Source organism: Magnolia sinica, chromosome 9 (genome assembly GCF_029962835.1).
Source record: "Magnolia sinica isolate HGM2019 chromosome 9, MsV1, whole genome shotgun sequence".
Classification (NCBI taxonomy): domain Eukaryota; kingdom Viridiplantae; phylum Streptophyta; class Magnoliopsida; order Magnoliales; family Magnoliaceae; genus Magnolia; species Magnolia sinica.
Window position 1 is genome coordinate 23,577,534 of NC_080581.1, and position 24,838 is coordinate 23,602,371.

The 24,838-nt window shown below is 38.8% G+C and overlaps 1 protein-coding gene across 2 annotated transcripts in view; it reads left to right on the top strand.

The window, feature by feature from the left end:
• LOC131254733 (calcium uptake protein, mitochondrial-like) overlaps nt 1-23,873 on the top strand; it is a 36,755-nt gene extending 12,882 nt beyond the window's left edge. Inside the window, exons 2-7 of one of the 2 annotated variants that reach the window (XM_058255450.1) lie at nt 12,837-13,026; nt 13,188-13,271; nt 20,589-20,802; nt 22,288-22,464; nt 22,547-22,666; nt 23,151-23,873. In XM_058255450.1, coding sequence (XP_058111433.1) covers nt 12,837-13,026; nt 13,188-13,271; nt 20,589-20,802; nt 22,288-22,464; nt 22,547-22,666; nt 23,151-23,366 — 1,001 coding nt within the window. In that variant the 3' untranslated portion in view covers nt 23,367-23,873. Of the gene's footprint in view, nt 1-12,802; nt 13,027-13,187; nt 13,272-20,588; nt 20,803-22,287; nt 22,465-22,546; nt 22,667-23,150 lie in introns of both variants that reach the window. The other variant, XM_058255449.1, reaches the window with a different exon arrangement.
• Nucleotides 23,874-24,838: the final 965 nt, after the last annotated feature.

Here is a 24,838-nt window from a genome sequence, read left to right on the forward strand (position 1 = left end):
AATCGGTTATAGGCACGCACCCGTGCACCCACCCTGTGAGGTACATCAAGACCCTTATGACCTCGATGCGCAACTTCTCAAAGAAGTTAGAGTAGATGCCCCCACATTTGATGGCCACTTGGACTCTAAAGTTTTTCAAGATTGGTTGGCAGACATGGACCACCTTTTTGAGTGGTACGACATGTATGACCTTGTGGTTAGAGAGAGTGTACCAGAGGCTAGTGTAGAGTTACCCCCATTCTGGTGGTGGATGAGTTTCGTGATATTTTTCCTGATGATCTACCAGATGAGTTTTCCCTATAAGGGATATACAACACACCAGGACGTGGGACACTATACTACTAATAGCCGAGTTTGCGTTTTATAGTTTCGTCGATAGGTTCACAAGTTTAAGTCCTTTTGAAGTCGTTACTAGTTATAAACCTAGGAAACCTATTGATCTTGTCCCTATGTCACTGTTCCATAGGCCGTTAGAGTCTGCAGAGTCTTTTGCGCATCACATTCATTCATGGCATCAAGAAATCAGACAGAAGATAATGACTAGTAATAAACATTACACACTTTTTGCAGACCAACATAAACGTTTCAAGGAATTCAATGTAAGAGATTCTGTGATGGCCCGCATCGGGCCAGAGCGGTATCCTTAGGGAGCCGTTCGTAAATTATACGCGTGTAGCGCTGGACCATTCAAAATCATAAAATGAAACGGTCTCAATACGTATGTGGTAGATCTTCCACCTTCCATGGGAATTAGTTCCACATTTAATATGAAGAACTAGTTGCATTTTAGGGGACCACTGATATATTGTCCAGTCTGTCACTTAACAATCCTGATTCCCCAAACCTTTTCCTTAATCCATGGCCCCCTCCTGACCCATCTTCCCAGCCTCTACCTCCCATACCTATCCTTTCCACACTCAGAGAGAAGATAGAGGATATTCTGGACCATCAGATAATATCCACGTTGGACGGCAGGTTTCAGAAGTTCTTGGTTAAGTGGAAGTCACGCTCAGCTTCAGACAGTACGTGGCTTGCTGAGAAGGAGTTTCAGAGACTTGATCCTTACATCTCGGAGCGGTCCATGAGTTTTGTTTCGCTAGTGGCGAAACATTCGCAGCCGGGGAGAATTGATGGGGACATCTAGCGCACGTGCACGCCCCCCCTACGCACGTACGCAAGGAGGGCCCCACCATTGATCTGGATCAATGATGACGTTAAGGGAGGGCCTCCTAGTTAGAGGGTTACGTTTTGGTTCGTTGGAGTGAACCTGACAGTCATGTGAATCCCACCATGGGTTCTCATGATCGTGACCCACTATTCTAATTAATCTAGTACTTTGGGTTTTACTTATTATTGTTATTAGGAATATCATGGACGGTTTAGATTGCTTTGATTAGTTGTTATTTTTAATTACTTCGTCGACGTGGTGTGAGTTTTGGGGTATAAGGTTTTATTATAAATAGGCACCCCTTGTAGTCTTTTTCATTCAATGAAGATTAATAAAATTGCTGCGTTTTTCTGCTTCTCTAAATTTCTGAGTTATGGAGATTCAATTGGGTGTGAAACCCTCCCTTTCTCGAAGGGCTGACTATCGTAGTGTGAAGCCACACCTATCTCGATTCGCCCCCACCTTCTACCATCCATATTTCTCCTCCTACAAGCATTCATCTACAAATCCATCAATATTTGCAGCCGTTTTTCTCTCTGCAGCAGATTTCCAGAATCTGGCCCTACATGAGGGCTGAAGCTTCGGCGGAGCACCATGCACAAACCGTGCATCGGATCAAGCTGAGATTTTTGGGATTTTGGAGTCTATCCTTGGCCGACCAGGGCCAAGGTGACCTTTTCTGAATAGTGGACCCCACACACGTGCGTCTAGGCCATTGTTGTTGTCCACACGTGCGTACTTCTGTGGTTCTTCTCTCTCCTCTCTTTCACTCATCTTTCACCCAAGATCCCTAAACCTAACCCTAAATTACTCAAATCCACAATTTTATGTCCTTTCTTCAACCTTAGGATTCTCCGAATTGAAATTTCTGAATCCCTTCAATTGGGAGAATTATTTCTGTGCATGTGTGGATGAATTTACCCTCATTTGATTCTTGTTTGGTCTATAATTTTGATTGATCCGGCCCTAGTATGTGTAGGCCTGGACCCGCATAAGATTCCCCTTGACCGAGTGTTTGAACTTTTGTGTAGGATGTGGAATTTTGTGTAATTGTTTCTGAACTAGTGTGATCTAAAGCCTGAAATCTTGCATATCATACTTGAATTTCATGTCCTGCATCAATCTGGGCTCAAAGTTAATATCTCTAAATGTGAAATTATGGGGATTCAACTATCAGATCTAGAGGTCTATCATATGGCGGCCGCCTTTGGGTGCAAGGCCGACTTCTTCTCATCTTCCTATATGGGGCTCTTACTTTCCGTTGGCAAGCCCTCAAAGCATTTGTGGGATATCATCATCGAGAGAATGGAAAGAAAATTATCTCCTTGGACAACAAGACATCTATCTTTAGGGGGAAGACTAACTCTCATTAAGAAGGCCTCGTCTAATCTTCCTATGTATTTCCTTTCTCTTTTAAATGCCCTAAGGCGATTATTCAAAAGATCGAGACCCTGAGAAGAAATTTTCTATGGCAAGGTGCACCCCCAAACTGTAAGTTTTACTTACTAGATTGGCGGGAAGTATGCAAGCAAGCCTTATTCGGAGGGTGTGGTTGGGATAAAAGATCTAGAAGTGATGAATGTAACACTCTTAAGTAAATGGTTCTGCAGGCTTAACGTTGATGTTGATAGCTAGGACGGTCATTGAACAGAAATATGGAGTTGAATCGTTCGGCTGCCAGACCAAAAGGACCTCTATGTATAGAGTTTCTCACATTTGGAAGTTTGTTGCCTGTCTGGAGGACAAGGTGTGGTAGTGCATTGGTTTCTCCCTTGGTAGAGCGAAGAGAATTTGCTTCTGGGATGTTATATGGCTAGGTAATGCTCCGTTGCGAGCAGTCTTACCTGATTTAGCGGCTCTATGCCCCTCTAAAAAAATTTCGGTTGCTAATTGTTTCAATTCTAAAGGCACTTTTGGGGCTTGGATTCCAACATGTAGGTGAAACCAGTGTTCGAAATATTGGTATCGTGCAATGTATTGCAACCTTGGGATACAAATACGTATCAGTTATCGCATGGGATATATCGTTTGTATCGCGTAATTTATTGCACTTTTTGGGAAACATGGGGAAACATTGGCAAAATGGTTGGGATTTTTTTATGAAACTTCAGGGATTATTTAAAAAGTCCTTAATACACACTTTTAAATCATAAAATATAAAAAAAGAAGTGCACATAATAAATTTCCTTTGTATAAGGTCCCAAGTTATGTGTTATCTGATCGAACTAAAAGGTAAATATATTCAAATATGATGTATATCATTTATAAATGTATAAAGATATGTATGAACATAACCAATGCATTCAAAAGCAAAAGATATATTAGAAATTAGTAAACATATCTATCGATGATGTGTGTATTCAATATCCACCCTGTCCATCCGTTTTTCCATGTCATTTTAGGACATTATCTAAAAAATGAAGCAGATCCAATAATCAGGGGGACCATACCATAAGAAACAATGGTGATTGATCATTAGTGGGCCACAAAAGTTTTGGATCAAGCTGATAATTGTTTTTTCCCTTCATTCAAACTTATGTGGACCATGCAAGTGAAAACAGTTGGAATTGATGCTACCGTCGAAAACTTCTTGGAGCCGTAAAAGGCCTTGATGAATTAATGCTACCGTCGAAAACAATAGGGCCCTCCTTGATGCATGCACGACATATCTGCATCGTCCATTTGTTTTGCAACTTGATTTTAGGGGTTGGCCTTAAAAACGAGGCAGTTACAAATTTTAGGTAGATGTGGACCACTCCACACGAAATAATGGTTATTGACCATTAAAAATTTTGTGGGCCACAAATTTTTTTGGATCAAGCTGATATTCCTTTCATCCAAGTCTGTGTGAACTTATCAATAGGTTAGATAGTCACAGTGGACCCTAGGAAGTTTTCAATGGTGGGGGATCAATGATCACTGTTTCTTATAGTGTGGTTCACTTGAAACTTGTATCTGTTTCATTTTTGGACCATGCCATAAAATAAGCAGTCCAAACAGATGGACAGCGTTGTTATGCAATACATACATCAAGGTGGGCCCTAAAAGTTTACTCATGTACCCAATTTGTTTGGTCAAATCCAAGCAACCAACGACTTGGATGGGACCCCTGAACATAGGGCTACCTCAATATAAGATGGTGTATCAACACTGTGAATTCATTTTAACATATCATTTTAGGGCATGGGCTCAAAAATAAGGCAGATCCAAATCTGAGGTGGACCACACCACACAAAATAGTGGTCATTGAATGACCACCATTAAAACTTTTTTGGGGCTATAAAATTTTTGGATCAAGCTAATATTTATGTTTTCCCATCTAGGTTTGTCAAACCTTATGAACATATTGGATGGCAAATAACTATTACGGTGGGCCCTAAGGAGCTTCAATGGTAGACATCATTACCGCCACATTTTCTTGTGGTGTGGTACACTTGAGCTTACATCTGTCTCCTTTTTAGCCTCATGCCTTAAAATGACTTGTGAAAATGGATGGCGGTGTGGATTGGCTGTTGTACCACACGCTAGCGGCTTGACTGGTGTGGGTCCATGTCTTGCGAAGATGGGACGCAAATTTCCTGCTAAATCCTTTCGCAGGAAGTTCCTGTGCTGGAACCTAGGTGGGGCACACCGTGATGTTTGTCAGAAATCTACCCCATCCATCCGTTTTGTGAGTTTATTTTAAGACTTGAGACAGAACTTGAGCAGGATCCAAGACTCAAGTGGGCCGCACTAAAGGAAAAGGTGGGTAGGGAAATTCCTACCGTTGAAACCTCCCTAGGTTGACAATGATGTTTACATTCCATCCATACCGTTCATAACGTCATTATTACTGGGATGAATTGAAAACATAAATATTAGATTGATTCAAAACTTCTGTGGCCCCACGAATATTTCCACTGTGGACCTTCAATCCTCACGTTTTCGGCCCACTTGAGTCTTGGATCCAGCTCATTTTTGGCCCCATGTCCTAAAATGTGCTCAAAAAACGTATGGACGGGGTGAATTTCTCACAAACATCACAGTGGGCCCCACCTAAGTTTCCAGCGCAGGAACTTGCAAATCCGTGAAGATGAGCGCTGACGATTGTTGAGCTCGAGTTGTACAAACAGTTCAAAGGAGATTAGAGTTACATGGGCCCTACAATAATGTATTTATTATATCCACACCGTTCATCCATTTGGAGAGCATTTTAGATCATGAGCCCAAAAATCAGTCATATCCAAAGCTCAAGTGGACCACACCACAAATAGCAGTGAGGACAATGATTCTCACCGTTATAACATTCGTATGGCCCACCATAACGTTTGTTTTCCATCCATTCTGTTCATTGAGGTCACAAAGACCTTGATGAAGAGGAAAAACAAATATCATATCGATCCAAAACTTCTGTGACCCCGAAAAGGGTTTCAATGGTAGATGTTCAATATCCCGCTGCTTTTTTCAGTGTGGTCCACTTGATCTCTGGATCTGTCTTAATTTTCGGCTAAAGGCTTACGACGAGCTCGCCAAATGGACGAATGGTTTGGATATATCATATACCTCATGATGGGACCCATATAACTTGGTGACGTCAACACACCATCTAGGTCAGTGGTGTGCGGTACACCAGCCCATCCGCCTCCCGTAAATAAGGGCTCAAGGCCCTTTTTTTCGAAGCAGAGAGGGTTCCGAAACCCTAAAATCTCTCCCAAATGCCAAGGAGTTCGACGGATTTCGCGCCCAAATCTCTCCAAATCAGAGAATTCGATTCGAATGGCCCATCAAATGCAACTTCCGATCAAGGCGATCTTCTTTACAGGTACCGAAATCTACTATTGAAAGTGTTTTTTTTTTTTTTCCATTTTTTTTTTTTCCGGATAATGATGCTCTCCCAACATCCCGGAATTGGCTATAGTAGCCCTGGCAGGTGTTGTATGGCAAATTTTTTGAAAAAAGAAATAAAATCCCGATAAAAGTGATAGTATCGTTGATACCGCACGATATTTAGAATAATATTTAGCGATATCGAATGATATTTGGCGATATTTATTGATATATTGATCGATACAAAGTATTTTGTAAAAATTTCCAATTTTTTAGTATCGTCCGAAGGGTTTTGTATTGCTGGACCGCGATACAGATAATATCGGCCGATAGTATCGATATTTCGAACACTGGGCGAAACTTGAACGAGACTGAGGAAGTGGAATGCTTGCAGCTGTTGCAGAGGATTTATGGAGCTCCCTCCAAGATCGCAGCTTTCGCTTGGCTCGTGGGGAGAAACAGAGTTCTAACAGTTGATAATCTAATTAAAAGGGGAATGATCATCCCAAATTTGTGTCCTATGTAAGAGTGGAGCAGAATCGGTGAAACATCTCTTCCTCTTTTGTTCATTTACCTCGATGATTTAGGACAGCATCCTCAACTTATACAACAGCCCCTGGGTTATGCCTAATTCAGTGGTCTTATTTGAAACCTGGCATGCAGCAATGCCTTATTCGATGGCGTGATGAAATTGGAGGAAAGCTCTGCTGACAGTTCCGTGGACTGTTTTGGGAGAGAGAAATGGTCACTGCTTTAGAAATGAGTGCGGCTCCAGCCCAAAAGTGATCAGCAGGGTCTTTTCCTTATTGAGAGATCAGGACCCTGGTTAGGGGGTCTATTTGTAGTTGTAGTTCTCTGTATTTGTTTTTTTTTTCCCTTCATAATAATATTCTTTACCTTTCTCCAAAAAAAAAAAAAAACTATTTTGGTGCAATTTTGTTTAGCAAACGAAATGTGGCAAGTATTAGATAAAAGAAACATCCGAAACACAAAAATCTATTATTTCTTTGTGTTTTTGACATGAATTCTTTGATGTACTAGACAATTCTTTGATATAAAAATGTTGTTTGTTAGTTTTGGGACTGGAAATTGGCTTAGACCTCTTCTTGCTTTGTTTTTTTGCATGCCAGGCACTAGCTACAGTCCATCGTTGTGCACCAGTTGTGTGTTATTCTTCAGTTTCCATGTAAAATAGCTAGTCGTGTACCTTTTCCAGAGAGGAGCTCGACACCTCTATTGCTCCAGACAGTAATGATACAAAATTATGGCTTGTGCACCCAACCAGCGGGGAGCACGAGGTTTGTTTCAAGGAGCATGAGATGTGCTTCAGGGAGTGTGAGAAATTCCAACTTCCAACATGATGAAAAGTTACGATTCGTATGAATGTGGCACGTGACCAAAACTGTTATCTGGGCAGGAAATAACCACTTGATAGCTTTTCAGACGGGAAATCACTGCACAACAACATTTCGGAGGGGATCTAAGCTCCCCGAGTGTGATTGAGATAAGGTGAGCATAGAGGAGTCTTAAGGACTCGACCCCTCTAAGCAGAGGTCTCACGCCTCTGTTTGAATTTGCTTTAGATGTCTCGTGCACCCTCTCTAAGCTAGCTGAGGCCAGTTTTGCATACCTAATGTGAAGGCAATAAGGGGTCGTGATCCTTTATACATGTAGCTCTCCCGATTCAACATGCCGCCAAGTGCATTCTTTGACATATTTAGCATGTAAGACCCATGGCAATGCTGGATATAGTGTTCCCCACAAGGCTACATGGCTATCTGAAGCCGATGACTGTCAGGATACATTATATGCATCATTTTCTAGCCTGGCGTCCAACTACTTTGAAGCCCAATGACTCTTAGAATACATGATATGCATGATAACTAGTGTACCACCACAAGGTTACATGGCTATTTGAGATGCCAAATCATGGCCCGAAATATATTTTGTTTCCTACATTAATGGAAGCCTCTCGCCGAGGCATATTTGGGTGCATATTGTTTACAGTGGAGTTAATAATCAAACATAATAAAATCATATCAAAATAAAGACATTGTTATGAATAATCATCCTTATGGAAAATTGAGTTTTTGAGTCTTTGACCTCTAATTATGGTGTTAAAGCTTGTGGCCTATGGGAATAAGAAATTCTTTGGTCAATTATCAATTTTTACTGTAATAGAGTTCGTTACATTTTTCGATCAGACTTCATGGGCCACACATCATCATCCATGGGCGTTGGATGATCCCACAAATTCGCTGGATAATACTTAGATGATGATGATGAAATATCAAGCTAACAAGCAAGTTGCATATCAGGCCCTAATGGACCTATACAATGTTCTCAATCAGAAATCTGTTAGATCTAACCATACGAACTGAAGATATGTGCCATTTAATTATCCAGATTGTGGATTTGAATCCCATCAACTGTCCATATTTATCTGATAAGAAGATCTGTCTGATCTGTGGTTTGATATGGGCAAAATCATTGGTCCATTGACCCATAGTTTCAATCGGATGGCATGATTGCTCTAACATGTACTAGATCAGTCTGTATATATGATTGATGGACTGCGGACCCCACATGCATGCTTCAGGTGGTTTCAATGAGCCCTTTGTGCATGATTTGGAAAGCGTTTATTTGTTGATATAGGGGTCTTAGATTGAATTTCCATGTTTAGTCAATTTTGGGAGAATCTCTTATTTAGATAGTCTATACTAGTTGTGTTTCCTTTATAGGGTAAAAGTATAGGTATCTACCTATTGATGAGTTGTTCTCATCATCATCTTAGCCCTTTATCCCAACTAATTGGGGTCGGCTACATGAATCCTTTTCTGCCATTCCACTCTATCAAGGACCTTAACTTTAGTTAGACCATAGGTCATCAAGTCTTTGCTTACTACCTCCGGGCATGTCCTTTTAGGCCTTCCCCTTGCCCTTTTAGAGCCTTCAACTTGTACCAACTCACTCCTTCCAACCGGTGCAGTTCTTGGCCTCCTTTTGCAAATGTCCAAATCATCTAAGTCTGCTTTCCTACATCTTATTACCTATTACCTATTGATGGGTGTGTCAGCTAAAAGTAGCAACAAAAATCAAGTCTATTATCAGATATATTGTATCCCTAGGTCTATAAAATTAGCTCGTCTTATGTATGTGATTATTTGAATAAAGAAGAGAAGTTTCTCTTCTTTATTCGTAGTCCATGCAATCTTGTGGGTTTTTGATGAGGACATCATGTCACGTACACCCTTACATACGTATCAGAGGAGGAGACAGGCCGCGCTGATTTCCCTGTGACTAGGCGAGTACCCGTGATCGTGTTGCAGACCCCATGTGCATGTGTGAGCATATGGAAGACCCCACACTGGGAAGATGCACATGGGCTGCTTTATGGAGTGATCTAGACCGTTGGATCGGAGGGACACGACGATCTGGCCGTTGGATCGCATGGATCACATGATCGGCCCATTGATCGTTGATCGTCCACATCAGTTTTAGAATTTATCATATTTTAGGATTTAGTTTTTGATTATTTTATATTTGGACATATTATGAGTGTTTTAGTTGATTTTATTTAGACTAGGGTTATTTTTGTTAAAGTTCACAAGACGGGGATTTTTGTAATTTTTGAAACTTCTTGGATCTATAAAAAGAGAGGGGCGTGTGACCTCTCTTCCATTGAATTTCGTGATTTAAAAAAAAAAAAGAAAAGAAAAAGAGAAAAACATTTGCTTTCTTTTCCCATCTTCATGTGATTTGAAGATTCTTCTATGCGATTTGGAAGGAAGATCGGTGTGAGGCTAATCTTCATCAACGAAGGTGCGAGGTCTCCATCTATCCCCACACCATCTTCTCTTTTCTTCCACATCCGGGTATTTTATTCAGATTCTTAATTCTCTCATCCCAAATTTTCGTCTTCTCCCAAACCCAACTTTTCCATACCCATCCACAATCCAAACCCTAACCGACCTAAACCCATCCTCCCATGCTACAGGCGTGGCTGTACGGCCACACGTGTGAAACCTACCTGCCCCTTTTGGTTTCCTGCCATCATTGTATCAAAACCCCTTTCTTTCATCCCCGAAACCCTAACCTAAACTTAAATTTGTTAAATTTTCTACTTTCCCAAATTGTCAAAACCCTAATTTTCACCCTAGGTTGTATTAGGTTTCCTATTTTGAAATAGACTATATCCTATGTTAATTGGATATTCCTACATCTATTAGATCCTAGTTTCTTTTTATTTAATGATCTTGAGTTACGATGTTGGTAGCTTAGGCTAGGATTATGCATGGTTTTCTTTTGATTTTTACGATATTTGTGATTATTATAGCGATGTTTGTGTTTTTTTAATTAAATGTCTTAATTCGGCTATTTGATCTCACATGTTACTCAGTTCATGCATCGGTCCTGCATCAGTTTTCTATGGAGTTGTGGTTCAAAACAGTTCTTTAATCTTCATATTTGTTTCAGTTCCTATCTCTACTACAATTTGGATATCAGATCTGGAATTTGGAATCCGTAAATCCAGACTCAGTATTCTGTATTTTGCTGCACATCTATGGGGAATCCTGGACCACTGGGTGTTGGGGGTATTGTAAGAGATGATAAAGTGTGCCCCCAGGTTGGTTTTCTTGGGGCCTTGTGGGGTGGGGGATTCCTACCAGGCCTAGTTGGAAGCCACTAAAATAGGGATGCAGCTTTCCCTTGTGTCTCTCTCTTCCTTGCAAAGGGTAATGCAAGGTTATATGCAGAGTGGGTTGCTTTGGTATGTAGCATGGGAATGGGTACGCGGTATGCTACTTCATCGTGTTGTATGCTTGGGTTAGGATCACAGGGGTTTCTCTAGCACATACACTAAGTATATGCAATAATTTTACACATTCTTATTACAATTTATTTATGAAATGATGAATGTTATTTTCATAGATCTGGGCTGGTAGGTTTATTGAAATAATCGGCAATACTTTATTTTCAACCAATCCTTTATTTTCAATTGCTTGCAGTCTTGTGGTTTACTATGGATTTGTGTGTGTTTGTGTCCTTTTTTTTTCCTTTCATTTTTTCTACTCATATGGAGTTGTGATTCAAGATGATACAAATAGCTTCAGATTTATTTTAGTTCAAATTTCCACCAAATCAGTTTGAGTATCATATCTGGAAACTGTATATCTAGATTCAGTTTTCTACGTTGTGCTGCATCATCTATGGGGAATCTTGGGAAGTTGGTATTGAGGGTATTATAAGAGTTGATCGAGGATGCCCTAGGTTGGTTTTCTTGGGCCTTTGTGGGGGTGGGGGATTCCAACCAGGCCAAGTTGGAAGGCAGATGTGTTAGCTTGTTCTATATGTTTAGGCTTTAAAATAAACGGGCGAACTGGTTTGACCATACTGAGCAGTTGAACTGGAATGGACTGGAACCAGGCCCCAAAACAGGCTGGGATTCCCGCTTACCCTAAAATCAGTGTTTTAAATAGCGGTAGCGTGATGCGTAACGCTCAACCCTCTATAGCGTGTAGCGTAAATATGTAGCGTGTAGCGTAAGCTAGACGATACTTCTATTTTTTAATTTAACAATAGGACAAATATAATAAATAGTGAAAAAAAAAGAGGAAAAAATTAAAAAAAAATGCCTAAAAGATGATTCATTTTATCAATTATAAGCATGTTTAAAAAAGTTATTAGTTATCATTTATCAAAAGCCAATCCACATATAAGCCAAATCAAATAATTATCACATCAACAACTTTCTAAGCAAACCACTGTAATTAATAATGTCTAATTGAAACTACAAGTCACAATTATGAAAAGAAATGAAAATCCCATAGGTTAAAAGTATCAAGTACAATACAAGTGTCACATTCCTCAACATTAGAAACAAAGAAAACGTCAAAAAAAAAAAGAAAGTAAAATAGTAAAAAAAAATACAATGTAGCTTATACTACAGACGCTACGCGCTACGTAGCTGTAGCGTGCGCTACAACCCCTGTAGCGTACGCTACAGGGGATTTACGCTATTTGGGACGCTACGTAGCGCTACGGCCATGCTACGCTATGTAGCGTACGCTACCGCTACGCTACGGGCGCTATTTGAAACACTGCCTAAAACCTAGTCAACTATGGGGAATAACTGTTCTGTAAAAAAAAAAATAATAAAATGCTGCAATGCCTGCCAAAGCTCGAATCAGCGATTTGTACAAGAAATCAAATCCTCTAACCACTAGGCTAAGAGTAAGTTAGCTGACACCTCTCTATATTTTTTCTTATTTAAAGAGAAGCAGATACCTGGGTCAAAATGGGCCAATCAGGCCTGACCGGTTAAAGAGAAGCAGATACTGAGGTCTGGTCCAGGTTTTAAAACAGTGGTTTGGACCATAACTGGCTATAAAAAGCAGGCCAGTTTACGAAAAACCCGGGTGACTTTGGTGATCAAGTTTTTTGATGATAAAATGTATAATAGCCCGGTGGAGCTCGAGCCTACAAACTCCACTTAAAGGCCACTCTCTCTCTGATGTCTTATGTTTTGGTTATACTTTCAGTAGATGCCCCAGGTCAGACTCGTTGGACGAGAAAAAAAAAAAAAAAACACAGATGCACCCAACTGGCCAGAAAATAGACCAGGGTCCAATCCAGGTTTTAAAACATTGCTTCTAACCATCGCAGATTTTAATTGCAGCAGAGTATTCTCTGATGTTCAATCGATTCCATTGAGTCAAAATGTTCTCATACTTTGTATAATGTACATGATTGTTTGAGTATCTAGATCGTAGGTGGTGACCATATTGTTCTCATTGCTACATTCCTTGCATTATGTTTCCGTTCCAGGTTTTTGAATACTTTGCATCTTTCCGTACCCCAGAAGGAGAGGTTTTTATGACACCAGCGGACTTGATGAGAGCAATTGTTCCTGTATTTCCTCCATCTGAATCAAATATTGTTAGAGAAGGTTATTTGAGAGGGGAGCGGCCTCCTAGTGAGTTGCATTGTGCTGATTCAGCCTTTTTTATGCTTTTTGATACCAATACTGATGGACTTATATCTTTCCCAGAGTAAGTTACCAATCATCATTGTGCTTACAAGATATCAAAAGCAGAGAAATTGATTTGGTTTCCTGTTTTCAAATTAAATATTTATATGATGTGTTATCAAGTTTTGTTTCAAGGAGACGTCTGATATCTGGAATCAATGTCTTTCTTAAAATTCGTGGCAGGTACATCTTCTTTGTCACCTTACTCAGCATCCCTGAATCAAGCTTCTCTGTGGCATTTAAAATGTTTGACCTTGACCGTAGTGGGTACGTGTTGCATGGTTTTATGGAATCCTGTTAAAACTAATTAGTTGTAAAGACTATAGCATCATTATATTGTTTTGCTTCAATTCTCTCACCTGAATAGTCTGATGCAGCATTCTTGAAACCAGCTCCTTCAACAGCCTCACTAAATTTTGCTAACTATGCATGGGGAGCTTGTTTCAAACCATAAATATAGTTACCTACCAGATCTTTTCTTTAATCATTCATCTGAAACTGATGAAACTCCTTGAGCCAATCTACCCAAGAAATGTCCTTTATCCTCTTGAAAAATTTCCACTCATCTTCTCTTTTTTCCAAATTCACCCAATCCCAAAGCATCTCAACCAACAAAGGACCTCATGAAATGCAAAAAAGGACTGTGATAGATCCAGTCATGCCTGCATCCACTCCAAACAAAGAAACAGTAGCAATATTGATGGATACCACAAAAGAGGGGTCCACAGTTGGCATGTTCTCTTCTGCAACATACCAGTTATCAACCAATGATTTAGAGTTAAATTGCTCTGTCTCAGGATTGGGGTCAATTTTACCTGCTCTAGGAGCATTTTTGCCATTTTGAATTTTTGGTGTGAGTAGCCTGCAATGGGTGCAGGCCCCCGAACATCAGAATGAAGAATTTCAACGGAGCTGTTGAAAAAAAAAACACTGGTTTCTTAAGGCTTAAAGCTAACCCGTCCAGTGTAGCCCCACATATGGCCCTCTCTACATGCAATTTTATAGGCAACACAAGTGCCAACCTAGCAAGCAGTAGGACATTTGAGTGGTCATATGGTTGGCCACTCATTACGACATTTGTGAAGATGACCATACACCAAATCAAGCATGTCCACTCATTAGGTTGGCCAACCCCATCTGAAAAAAGTGGATGGTTTAATTATTGCCAATTGTCCATATTCAACATACTCGTGCTTTTCCTAATGATTGTGAATGAATTGATTGTGTATAGTCATCTTCATTGTGGAGCCCACCTCCTACACTTCTAAGAGGTTTAATGCACTGCTTGGAAAGAATTTCAAGGAGGTAGGTGCCTGGGAGACTAGATGAACTATCATGAATTTTTCTATCGGAAACTATCATGGATTCCTAATAGGAAAAGCCTGCAATTTCCGTTAGCCACCATTTTAAACTTGGTGGTGACTTATCGACCTTACATGTGGCATACACAGTGAATAATCTGGACCTTCCAAATCATGGAACCCACGATAGATTTTTTTTTTTTTGAAACGACAATGACGCTTCATTAAGAAAGGCTGGAGCCAAAAAAAGAAAAAAGAAAAAAGCTGAATCTATGAACAAAACCAGCTGGAACCCACGATAGATTGATCATAGAGCAATCCTAATAGAAAAACTGGGGATCATCAAATGGGCAACTAAAATAAATTGGTCAGCTGTCCAAATTCAACGCCAAGGTTGTCCAATTTTATGCAATTTTCAGGATTAACAATGGAATCCATGATTTCGAAGCTACTGATTGTTGTGCATGTATGCCATGTGTGTGGTGGATGAGTTACCACCATTCTAAAACCAATTTGAAAATGATGGTGATAACAACTGTTAGTCCTGCCCTTAAAATAATGTTGGTATCCCATGTATACACAGCACATGGTCATGATATTACAATTACGGCGCTGGAGCAGCTCCATGTACACATTGGCTTGCCCTAGTAGCATTATTTGATGAAAGTGATTCTAAGAAAGTTCTTCCTTAGAATCATTAGCAATCCATGGTGGATTTTTCTTTCTTTCTTTCTTTGCTTGATCTTGATTGTGCATTTTTCCTGCTCTTGATCAGATGATAAGGATCATACGGAAATTTTGCAACATCGCTAGCCAATAATAGTATGGAACGAATTTACAGTCTAGAACAATGGGTGGATGTCCCATGTCTCATTTAAAATCTTTGGTGCCAATGTTGAATGCTATCATCCCCATAAAGGTACCCTTAAAAAAGAAAAGAAAAAAGTGTCCCCATAAAGGTTAGGGCTTGATGCAACCTTGTCGATATGTCTTTAATGAAGTGCTCAGAGTATTTGTTGTTAGAGTATCTATTGTGACATGTATCGGTGACTTGGGATACATAAATATGTACTGATATCATCGATAATATTGCAGATACTAGGTAAACTATCACTGTCTGAAGAAAACATTGGGAAAATTGTGGTATTTTTTAGCGAAACTTCATAAGATTTTAAAAGTCACATTCACATGCACACTTAGGACTCAAATTACAAAAATCAACTACAGAATAGGTTTCCATTTTATAGGTGCCTAAACCATGAGCTCTGGACAGAAGCAGTGCAATGACCTAGTTAGGAACAGTGTTCGAGATGTCGGTATCGCTACAAGTTTCGCTGGCCAGAGATAAAGATATAATATCGTTATCGCCGATAATATTGCCGATAACCGGAAATGCAGGAAAAAAGGGGGAACATGGAGAAAATGGTAGAATTTTTCAGTGAAACTTTAGGACATGCATGAAGACATATATTTACATATTCATGAATGAAAAAATTGCAAAAATAAAAATAAAAATGCATTACATGATAAGTTTTCATTTAATGGAACACAAAAAGCATGTGATCCCATAAAAAATCACTTTAATAGCAATCAAAATGAGTTTATATATTACAAATGCAGCTGGCATACAGTAATTAAGACATGTAAAAGTGAATGAACTCAAAGATACCAAATCAAGGATGGATTGGATTATCCAATTAGGTGTGGTTTTTGCATGATAGAGATGTACGTCACAAATCCACTCCTACCATCTGTTTTGAAAGGCCATAATAGGACAATGTTCTAAAAGTTAGGCAGATCCAAAAATCTGGTGGTGGGCCATACCACTGTTTTTAATGGTGGGCATTTAATCACCACTGTTTCTCTTAGTGTGGTCCACCTGAGATGCAAATCTGTCTCATTTTGAACTCATTCCTTAAAATTATCTATTAAAATAAATGGACGACATTGATAAAATATTTATCATTATGATGCCCCTACAGAACATCGACCCATCAATCCAAAGATACAAACAAGTGACACATGCGCACCGTATAAATCAGTATGCTTATCGTACTGAGCCAACTCTGTGGGGCCCATTGTGATTTATGTATTTTATCCACCCCATCCATCCATTTTACAAGATAATTTTCAGGCTTGATACCAAAGATGAAGCATATCCAATGCTCAAATGGACCACACCATAGGAAACAATGTGAATTGAACATTCCTACGGTTGAAAAATCATTAGGGGCCACAAAAGTTTTGGATCCATGTCATTTTTGTATTTTACCTTTATCTATCTCCCTGTGATCTTATGAATAACTTGGATGACAAATAAACACCACTGTGGGCCATAGCTCCTAGGAAGGTTTCAACTTGGATGACAAATAAACTTCCCTAGTCCACCGTGATGTTTATATACATTCAAACTGTTCATGGTCCCATTCCTGCTGGGATGAATTGAAAATAAATAAATAATAATAATAATAATAATAAATAAATAAATAATACCCCGCGTATTGACTCCCACCCACTTAGTGGTGCAAGGAGTAGAGTGGATTATGTGCAACTTTAGCTTGACATAAGACAGTACAACACTTACAGTGGGGCCACGTTGATATATTTATTGTATATCTATCCTGTTCATCTATTTTAAAAAATCAATTTAGGGTATAATCTCAAAATTGGAGCAAATTCAAATCTTTGGTGGACCTTTACATAAGAAACAGTGGTGATTGACCATTAAAACCTTCTCATGGGTTACAAAAGTTTTGGACCAACCTGATATTTGTTCTTTTTCATTCATAAAGGTTTATGTGACCTTATTAATGGGTTGGATGAAAAATAAACATTACAAAAACATTAATGTGGGCTTGAAGAAGTTTTTAATGGTGGAGGTTCAACCACCACTCTTCCTTAAAATATGGCCCAACTTAGATTTCTATCTGCTTCATTTTTGGGCTAGCGTCTTATAATGATCTGGAAAAACCTATGGTCAGCATGGATAAAAAATAAATTCATCAAGGTGAGCCCGCCGTGAGAGCCGCACCATCATTTGTAAAGTGTAATTGCACCGAGTTCACGCTCTCAAAAGAGAGCTTTCCTCTGCGCAGGTGTGCCAAGTAGTTGGGTGCATTGACGTTGGCAAGTTCTGTGGGTCCCATCATGAGGTATGTGTTATATCCAAACCGTTCATTTATTTTATGAGCTCGTATTAAGGCTTGATTCGAAAAATAACACAGATATAAAGATCAAGTGGACCACACCGCAAAAAGCAATGGGGGATTGAACGTATACCATTGAAACCCTTTTGGGGGTCACAGAACTTTTAGATCAATATTATATTTGTTTTTCCTCTTAATCCAGGTATTTTTGACCTTATGAACAGATTAGATTGAAAATAAACTTTATGGTGGGCCCTACGAATGTTTTAACGGTGAAAATCATTACCCACTACTATTTCTGGGGTGGTCCATTTGAGCTTTGGATATGATTTATTTTTTGACTCGTGATCTAAAATCATCTTGAAAAATGAATGAACGGTATAGATGTAATAAATACATCATTTTGGGGCCCATTTAACTTTGATCTCCTTTGAACCGGTCGTACAACTCGGAGCTCGAGAAGTATCAGCGCTTGTCATCGCATGACACGTACCCAAGCTTCCCTTCCCTTTCGTCTCGTCTTCTCCAGAAAACTTCAATCGTTTTTCCGCATGAAAAAAATCCCAAATCTTTCCCAAAACTTCTCTCGTTTTTCAAATCCTAACCCAAATCCCCTTCAACCTCGCTGGAATTGGGGTCGAATCTATTCTTTTCAAAGAAAAAAAAAAAAAAAAAAAGGAGATTTCTTACCTCTGAAAATCCGGCGCTATCGACCGTGATTGGCCCACCAAATCCATCCGAAAGCCACTCCTGCAGGCAGATTTTGAGAAAAAAATGGTAAGAGATTTTTTTTTTTTCTGCATCTATTTTGTTTTTTCGAAATAATAGGAAGAGTTGTCCCTGATACTATTTTTTTCCCGATAAAATTGAAAATATCGCCGATATTTCGTCGACATTAGGAAGAGAAACGAATTTTTGGTGTTTCGGTATCGCCGGTCCAGCGACACCGATAATATCGGCGATATTATCGATTTTTCGTCGACAATGGAAACACTGGTTAGGAACATCATTCTAAAGTTCTTCCAATGCAATATAATGTGATCCATCATTCCATTCATGCATACATACATATATAATACTTACATCCAGTGTTTTAAGTATTGGTGATATCAGCTGACATATCCCACGATATATCTTGTATCCCACCTACGCGATACGAAATGCACAAGTAGTGCTGATATATCCCACCTATTCGATCCAATGAGCATTTTCAAATTTCAATCAATGTTTTTGTTGCAAGTCACGTTAAATCAGAGTAAAATGGTTACAAATCTATGATTCTTCATGATTTCCATGAAAATTTATGGATTTAGAACTTCGATTTTGAGATTTTGGGGAGAAGGGTCAAGTTGTAGAAAATTGAGAAAAATTAAAAATTCTCAATTTCTTACAAATCAGTTGTAATCTTTGTATCCAAACACAAAATTAAACATGTAACCTGATCTAGTGATTCTTCTTTTTCTTTTGAATGTATTGCTTGTGTTTCCATATATGTCTTTTTACGTTTATAAGTTATATGAATAGACTTTGAATATACTTGTATCAGTTCTGTTGGAAAGCACATATATTGGACCCCATGCAAAGGAAACCCCAATTATGTGCACTTTTTTTTTTTTTTTTTGTAAAGTTTTGATTTCTAAGTGTGTATTGATGTCTTTTTCAATAATCCCTGAAGTTTCATTGAAAAATTCGACCAATTTTCCATTGTTCCCATGTTCCCCAACAACAGCTATACATTACGCTATATAGCTGATATATCCCATGCGATAACTGATATTTATCTGTATCCCAAGGGTGCGATACATTATGTGATAACGGTATTTAAAACATTGCTTACATCCATACATGTACATAGATCCATCCATCCACATATACATGCATCTGTAGATCCATACATACATGATCCATACCTACATACATGCACACATGAAAGAAATAATTCATGAAACAATTGAATTATTTAAGTTGTTTCATGAATAGAGAGAAGATGAGAATGCAGAGAGAGGATAAAAGGGTTGCGGTTAGGGTTCACTCCCCCCATCCCCCCAAATATTAAAGTTTTAAAATATAAGAAATGCCATTAATAACAAAAGCAAAAACCCCCTTTATGTCCTAGACCAAAATAACCCATCTAGGTGGGCCTATGTAGGCCCATATCACATTCATTACCATACACAAAGGCTTTTAAATGATGTCATGCAGTATCGATATCATCACACAATATCGGCAATATTCTAAGAAATATCACTGATACACTAATTTTTATGTTACCTGGTGTCAGTGTATCGCTGACCAAGTGATACCAATAACATTGGCGATAATTTCAATAATATTGCTGATACCAGGAATACTAGATATACTAGAGATTGGAATTTTTTATTATTTAAGTAATTATAATATACGTTACGATATTTGTCACTTTCAACCATGAATATCTTTTCACTTTCAACCATGAAAATCCAAAAGGCATCAACAAGTACGGGTCAAAATAGCCAGAAGTCAGAAAATTCCCAAATATTCTGTAGGACACGAGTGTTTTAAATAGAGCTTCTTTCACTTGAAATAGACCAGAACAGTGATGGGTACATTTCAGCACCTGTACATGTACTGGTTTTTCGTACAGGTCTGAAATGTTTCAGCCATACTGGACAAAACCAAATGGAATTGGTAACTGGTTTATTCTTATATCTCTCACCAACCTCCTGTCTCTGGTTGCTGACAGCAGACTATTCTCAAAGGTCAGGTGTTCGAGGATTTGTGCAATCTCTCTTTATTCATAGATATCTCTGTAGGTTCCATTGGATTTCATATGCTTTTCTTACTTAATATCATTGTAAGCAGAGGACTTCAATTGCATCATCAAATTTTTATTTTTATTTTTCTTGTGCTACCAAATTCACTATTATGCTGAGGTTTCCATCGTTGTGTTATTTGAAAGCACTCATGCACTTTCTTTAACTATTTGTTGATTGCGTGTTAAAGAAATTCCTGATACATTTCCATTTGAATGACTTCGTTGCCTAGTCTTGTTTGTCTATGCAACAATATTGATTGCGTACATTTTTTTTCCTTTCTTTTTTATCCTCTCTCTCTCTCTCTCTCTCTCTCTCTCTCTCTCTCTCTCTCTCTTCCCCCAGAGAGATTGAACAGAATGAATTCAAGAAAGTAATGTCCTTGATGCGGTCTCATAATAGACAAGGAGCTTGTCACAGGGATGGACTTCGTATTGGCCTCAAAATGCGGAATCAAGTAGAAAATGGAGGGCTTTTGGAGTATTTCTTTGGCAAGAATGGAGATGAGTGCCTCCAACATGGAAAATTTATCCAATTTTTGAAAGATTTTCATCATGAAGTATGTCTTTCTTCTCCTTGGTTAATTTGATTGTGGATGTGATCTTCATTGATGGTGTTATATTCGTCTGATTGTGCTTCTCAAAAAAAATAAAATAATAAAAATAAAATAATAATAAAAAATAAATAAATCCGGTTGCCTAATTGGTGTTAATTGCAATTTCTTTTCTTTTGAGTAAATGTATTGCAGCCATTATATCTTGTTGATGGTATCATTCATTGTTATTCTATTATTGCTGAATTACCTTAGCCATGGTATTAAAAAAATGGTTATGTAACGACTTTAACAGCCATTAGATTACGATAATGATGGGAGCTGTTATGTGATAAGGGGCCATAACAGCCATTCTGACAAAAATGGCCCGGAAGGGGCCGGTACAGGGCCATAACAATCCGAAACGGGGCCAATACATTTTCTTCTGTTGAAAATTTTTACTGTTATAGGGCCGTAATCTGTTATGGCCTGCATCATAACTGAGATAAGACTGGCCGTTATGGCCACCGTTTCTGTTATTGAATACCACAATCTTAGCTGTCTGGGGTAAGGGTATGAATAATCATATAAAATAAACCTGTAAGGGTTGCTGATTGAGAATAACTTTTAAAGGTCTGACTACTTCATTGGAATACTAAGGTTGAAATTTTTCAAAAGAAATCTCTCTCTAAAAAAAAAATAATAATAAATTCACAAGAATATGTATGTATATATATATATATATATATATATATATATATATTTGAGTATTTGGAACAATGTACTTTTGAGTTCTTTGCTAAATGATTCACCACTATGAAGCAATTGTGAGTGTTTGGTAAATGCTCTAGCATGTTGCGTCGGTGGCTGCTGCCTTGATGTACAGAATTATCTAGTCCTGTAAGTGGGGGATGACTTTTTTGTAGGCTTTGAGATTTGAAAGATGTGCATTGCTATAGTTTGGGATCTAGTTCTTTGGCAATCAGGATGCTGAAGGTCTGACGGGACATGTACAGGAAATCTAGGCACGGGTACCTGCCTATCTGTGCTCTATCTATGTCCATTACTTAGCTCCATGAACATAAAACTATTCCATAATTGTCAATGTTGCAAGCATACATAGCCAGACCAATCTCCATGAGCACTTGGAGGAAGCACAACTCCAAGCATCTGATGATCTGCAATGGAGGTTCCACAAGCCCCTAAAACCCTATTGACGTGAACCTCCACAGTCAATTTGTAAATCCAATCGTTTTCATCAAACTAGTGGCGAATGTCATTTCATTTGTTCAAAATTAGGGTTATTGTTGTTGCTGTTGTTATTTTTTAAAACACTTGCTTTTTAAAACAATTCTAACATATGTTTCATCCATGGAGAAGATGGTTTGATCGAGGTATCCACCGGTAGCCCTAACAAAGTTTTTTGTTATTTCATTTGCAGCGGATTTCTTGTCACTGTTCATCACATGCTTCCTCTATCAAATATTAAGTATTTCTATGTTTTCAATATAGATTTTGCGCTTGGAGTTTGCCCACTATGACTACGAGTTACGAGGAACAATATCGGCTAAGGATTTTGCCTTGTCCATGGTTGCTTCGGCTGACATGAACCATATAAACAAGCTTCTCGATCGGGTTGATGAATTACACGACGAGCCACATCTCCATGACATGCGCATCACCTACGAGGTATGGCGGTTTCCTCTTACCAATCACCACTTAACATTTCCAACTCGCTTCTTATTTGCTTGCTCTCTTGTTGCATTTTCAGGAGTTCATGTCCTTCGCAGAATTGCGTAAAAGATTTCATGAATTGTCTCTTGCAATTTTTGGTTATGGGGAAGTGAATGGTTTATTGACGAGGGACGACTTCCAAAGAGCTGCATCCTATGTACGTTTTTTTAAGGGAATACCTTTTTTGTTCCTTTTCGAGGATGTATACATAATGTTTGATTCAACATTTGCTGGACCTAATAAACTGATGCCTGAGAGCCACCTTGCGGCAATACAAATGTTTTGCTAAGGAAATCCCCAGGTGGATGGAGACTCCAAAAAATTTCCACCCATTGGTTGATCCTTCTATCTGATTGGTACTCCAGATCTCGACTGTTGGTTTTATTTATCCATCTTCTTTGGAGACCTGGGATCATTTGAGGAGGGAGATTGGGGCATGGCCCATCGCATGATGAGGGCCTCCGAGCTCAATTTACAGAAAAGTGGGCACCACCTGTATCTTTCGTGAACGAGCAAAACAAACGTCGTTTCTTTCAATCGATCACCACATGCACCTCCTTTTCTCCTGTAAACTAGTAGTCTTATTCTTAATGAAGTTTTTATTTTTATTTATTTATTTTTTCCTCCCCTCTTTGTGATAGGTATGTGGTGTTTCCATCAGTGACAATGTGGTTGATGTCATATTCCATGTTTTTGATGCAAACCATGATGGAAATTTGAGTGCAGAAGAGTTCTTGCGAGTTCTACAGAGAAGGGAAAGGGATATTGCCCACCCAATGGAAACAGGCATTGTGGGGCTGCTATCATGCTTGTGGAGTTGCAGAAAGGCTAACCCCTTTGTGCAGAATTTTCAGTAACTAGAGTTCCTTTCTTCTTGTACATGGCCTAGCACTTCCGATCGTGGTCGGAGATCATTTTGGGAACTAGCAACTAAGCTGTCGTACAGTAAGGAGAGGTCAGTTCTTCCAATCTTCAATGAGGGTGTCATTGGAACATCGATGGAGGTGGCTTTCTTTTCTTCACTAGGAAGGAAGAAAGATGGAAAGAGGGGAAAATGAAGAAAAAACTTAAAAAGAAAAAGAAAAAAAAAAAGAGAAAGAGAAGGGATTTCGATGGAGGTGTATGCCGATGATGTCTACCTCTTTTATGTACAGTTTCCATGAGTAGACAAAATAGATCTGAGGAGAAGACACTCTCATTGTCTAGTCATCTAAAAAAAGCAGTGTTGCAGAGTGATTTCCTACTGGAAACCTCGACTCTTGTAGTTTATTATGTGTTATACATATTCGTGTTGTTTCATACTTTGTGGGATTCTTTGTAACAAGAAGATATTTATGAGCTAAATAAGCTGTATTTTTTTCTTATTCGGTTCAAAAACTGCTTTTGCAGGCCGAATGATCTCTCAACATCAATGTAATGTAGCCAAAAAAAAAAAAGAAGAAAAGCTGTTGTCATTTTCATAGTAAAGGCTGTCCTATTATCTAGGAAAAAGGAGATGTTATTTTCATAATAAGGACTGTTGTCAGTGATATTTATGGATGATTGTTTTCAAGTGCAGTGCTGTTTTTGGCAGAAAAAGGCTGTGCACATCAGGAAGGCCATCTTTTGTTAGAAATAGAAGGGCTGTTATTGAAAATAATAATAATAATAAGTGGCCATTTATTCATTGAAAACTTCCAAAAACAATTTGTTTAGGATGCTGTTTCATTAACCGATATCTTGAAATTTGGACCAAATTAGACTCATTAATCATGAAATATCATGATATTTGGTGCAAACCAAATTAGACTTATTAATCATGAAATATCATAATATTTCGTGCAACCAAATGCACACTTATTTCAGAACAAAAAAGAGTTTCAAGGTTTTTAAGTTTCATAGGTTGGTTTTCTTCTCCAGATTTCCATTTCTGTTTCTTCCATTTTACAAAGCCTAACTTGCATTGTAAATAAGCTGGGCCTGCGCATCAGGCTTTCAGGCATAGCTCTCCTTGGCCAGGCTTGGGCCATACTTTAGAACCAGTCGGAAGGTGGTTTGAATGCCTGTAAATAGATGGGTCTGTCCAAGGGCCACCTAGAGGCCCATTTACTCTATCATAGGCCTGTATCTGGCTTGATTGTAGGCCCACTAGCTACCAGCAGCCATGGTCCCTCACTAACCCGTACATTTAAGTTTCTTGAAATCAATCTTATAGCCCGAAATGACGGAATCTTTACCTTTGATTGTTTTAGGGCCTTGGGTGCCGCTAGAAATGCATTTTCCTCCCTACAGGCTCCTGCTACTGAGAGCACACCAACAACTGGGACAAACCTTAGATTGTGGCCCACTC